Consider the following 3,640-nt stretch of genomic DNA (forward strand, 5'->3'; position numbering starts at 1 on the left):
AGTTTGGGCTTGAGGTGGCGATTGGCTTGGGCCAAAGAAGTATTGAGCTCAAATCGAATGCAATTAATATTGTGAGAACCATTAGAAACATGGTTCTGGGTAGATCACAGACTGATCTGATTTTTAAAGACATTTTAGATTTGACAAAAAATCTAGATTTCTTTTCGGTTGACCATGTGAAATGAGGGCTTTCCTTGCATTTTACTGTATATCTTAGCAACTAATACTACATTTGCTCTAAACAACTGGAAAATAAGAAACCAAAATTAACATGTGAAAAAAAAAGTAGTACATTTCAAACCGAGTATCAGGATTATCAAAAATCTCTATCTCAGTCGCAACATAACAAGATCCACGAAACATATTAGCTGCAAAAAAGGTACTACTATGCTACAAAACAACCAGGTCCATAGACCACCCTAGCCTTCCTTGTCAGGTCTCAACCACTATCGCTTCACTTCTTTGCTTTCTTTGGCCTGTGGAGTGAGTTTAGACGACACTTTTAAGTAAATCATACATTCGTAGAATTGGACATAAGTTGTGCTAACTACTGAAACTAATGGAACAGACAGCAACAAAATCAACTTACTGTGTTTGTTTTGGAACAGCTTCTGGTACTGCAGCTGCTACAGGTGTGGGTGCTTCACCACCAGGTCCCTGAAGAAGATTGGCAGACACAAATAATAAGCAAGTAGATTGCAACAAGAAAATCAAAGATTCATTTGTTTGTTTGGCTAAAGAAGATTGGCAGACACAAAATCCCCAAAAAAAGATTGGCAGACACAAAAGATTCATTTGTTTGTTTGGTTGTGGGATGTAATGGCCTGAATCATTTTGCTTCCTTTACATGAAGTAGGAGATGGTAGTTCCATTGTCGTCCCGTTATCGCTTCTAGCTCAATTGGAAACAACCTCTCTACAATTGTAGGGGTAATAAGGTTGCGTACATCCGACCTCCTTACCCCGCTTTTTGCAGGAACCTCTTTGAGGTAATGGGGGTAATGATAACGAATGAAGATTGCGACAAGAAAATCAAAATAGTAAACCAATAATATAGAAGACGATTTTACCTGTGCAAAACGCTCTTCTCTTCTGGCGAGTTTCCTCTCCCTGCTAGCCTTGTTCTTAGCACGTTTAGCCTCAAATTGGTCAGATAAGGTCTTGTCTCTAGCCTTCTCAGCCTTGGTTTTGTGAATGCTCTCCATCAATACTCTCTTATTCTTAAAAACATTACCCTTGACCTTCATGTACATGTCATGGTACATGTGCTTGTCAATCTTCTTTGACTCTCGGTACTTACAGAGCAACCTCCTAAGAACTCTCATCCTCCTCATCCACAAAACCTTGGTTGGAAGCCTAGCCTCCCTGGTACCCTTACGTTTACCTGTAATCAATCAAGTTCTAAGATTATTGATATTGCATAATTACATGATTTCATCAATCTCTATACTCGAATCAGGCATCTGTTATCATTCCAGAGAATCGTCCAACTAACTGATTAATACTTCAATAGAAAGATCACAAGAATGCTGAATGATTGCCACTTGATCTTTCAAAATGCTAATCACTAGTCTGCCTAACATGAGAAGCTACCAACTTGTTTGAGGTGTCACTGCCAAAAGATTTTCTAAATGTTTGCCACATGATCATACAGAATGCCATTACTAATCTACTTAGATTAAGGAGCTTCATTCACATGAGCTACTAAAAGTTGGAAAATCACCAATTTCTATGATTAAAAACAATTACACAAATTATTTGGTATCTGTTATCATTCAAGAGAATCATCCAACTAACTGATTACCGAGTAGCCAGCATCACATACTTCAATAGAAAGATCACAAGAATGCTGAATGCTTGCCACTTGATCACAGGATGCTAATCACTAATCTGCCTAACATGAAAAGCTACCAACTTGTTTGAGGTGTCCCTGCCAAAAGATTTTCTAAATGCTTGCCACATGATCATACAGAATGCCATTACTAATCTACTTGGATTAAGGAGCTTCATTCACATGAGCTACTAAAAAGGTTGGAAAATCACCAATTTCTATGATTAAAAACAATTACACAAATTATTTGGTATGCATACCGTATCCAGAGTGACGACCCTTCCTCTTGGCCTCATTCATACGACGAGCTCGAGACCTGGAATGAATATTGGTAGGCTTCCTGATGATAAACCCATCCTTAACAAGCTTCCTGATGTTTTGGCCTAAAAATTGTAATCGAACAAAATTCTTCCATCAGCAAAGGAAAACATCATTCACATAATATAATACATCAATAACAATCATCATAACACGAAATTAACTTTGATTTAACAATTAACATAGTTCATCGCAAACTCAAATTCGATTTAATCGGGAAAGTAGCAGCTGTATCAATATTTGAAGTTCAAAAGTTAACACTTGAAGTCCTAATCTGTAATTAAATTAATCAATCAATAGAATCACAAAATTTACGATCTCGCTCAAACACCGACTACAATTACATGACAAAACATCAAAAGCTTCCATTTACACATCATTTTTTAAGAAAAATAAGGAAGGAATTATAAATCAGCAACGTCAACCTAGAGTATGAATTCCTTAGTTTCTAATTATCAAAAAATTGAAGAACAACAACAAAATCTAACAATCGATTGATAACAATTCCACATAAAATAACATATCATAGAAATCTAGAAGTAATACGAAATCGAAGAGGGAGAAATACGTACGGGAATTAGCCATGGAAATTTCATTTCCTTCATTAGGATCAAGCCAGACCTTGCCACGACCACACTTGAGGATATCGGCGGCGAGCCGCTTCTGAAGCTTCAAAGACACCATTTTTAAGTTTTCTCTCTCCTCTCCTCTCCTCTCTCCCTCTCCTCTCTCTGTGAAGTGGAGCTGCGAGAAGGTGAGAAATGGGAAAGATAAGGTTTAAATACCACCAGTTTTTAGAGCTAGGGTTTGGGGATTAGGGGTTATACCCGACTTTTTTTTATTGGGTTATTGGGTTGGGCTTTTGGTACGATTTTGTTCAACAATGGATTGATTCGTTCACTTCTTGCAGTCTTGGCCATTCTATATTTGATGTTGTGTACTTGTGTTGTGTTCAAGTATATATAGTTGGCAAATTTGCTAAAAATGACCTTTTATAACTCAAAATTTGCGAGAAATGACCATATATAATTTTTTTTTGTGAAATTACACCTTAATGTAATTTTTTTTGCGAGAAAGGACCTAAGGGAAGTTTGTGGCATAAACTGAGCTTTTCCGGCCATTGACTTGCGCGTGAGCAACACGTGTGGCTTAACTTAGCCAAAGACACTGATTTTCCCGAGTCTTGAATTTTTAAACTTGATTTTATTTCGATTTTTGTTTTCAACTTTAGATTTTTAAGCTTAGAATTTTGGAGGAAAATTGGGTATGGTTAGCAAAATAAAGCCACACGTGCTTCTCACGTGCAAGTCAATGGCCGGAAAAGCCCAGTTAATGCCGGAAACTTACTTTTGGTTGTCTTTCACAAAAAAAAATTACATTAAGGTGTGATTTCACAAAAAAAAAATTATATAAGGTACTTTCTCACAAAAAAAAAAATTCCATTTAGGTGTAATTTCACAAAAAGAATTATATAAGGTCATTTCTCGCAAAA

General features: G+C 36.6%; 1 protein-coding gene across 1 annotated transcript; it reads right to left on the minus strand.

Moving 5' to 3' along the window:
- Positions 1-246: 246 nt before the first annotated feature.
- Positions 247-2,903, minus strand: LOC110776352 (60S ribosomal protein L19-3). The gene is made up of 5 exons (XM_021980907.2): positions 2,721-2,903; positions 2,091-2,213; positions 1,070-1,383; positions 590-657; positions 247-476 (listed from the first exon to the last, which is right to left on the minus strand). Exons 1-5 carry the CDS (start codon positions 2,830-2,832, stop codon positions 455-457), a joined length of 639 nt encoding a protein of 212 aa, XP_021836599.1. The 5' UTR covers positions 2,833-2,903; the 3' UTR covers positions 247-454.
- Between the last annotated feature and the right edge of the window lie 737 nt (positions 2,904-3,640).

The sequence above is a fragment of the Spinacia oleracea genome, chromosome 6, assembly GCF_020520425.1.
Source record: "Spinacia oleracea cultivar Varoflay chromosome 6, BTI_SOV_V1, whole genome shotgun sequence".
NCBI classification, from domain to species: Eukaryota; Viridiplantae; Streptophyta; class Magnoliopsida; order Caryophyllales; family Amaranthaceae; genus Spinacia; species Spinacia oleracea.

What these genes read in the sequence shown, in the direction of transcription:
- LOC110776352 (XM_021980907.2), bottom strand. Translation starts at nt 2,832, where the DNA reads ATGGTGTCTTTGAAGCTTCAGAAGCGGCTCGCCGCCGATATCCTCAAG. An exon ending in AATTTCCATGGCTAATTCCC is followed by an intron (nt 2,214 to 2,720) that starts GTACGTATTTCT and finishes TACAATTTTTAG; the next exon opens with GCCAAAACATCAGGAAGCTT. An exon ending in GCTGTTCCAAAACAAACACA is followed by an intron (nt 477 to 589) that starts GTAAGTTGATTT and finishes CTCACTCCACAG; the next exon opens with GCCAAAGAAAGCAAAGAAGT.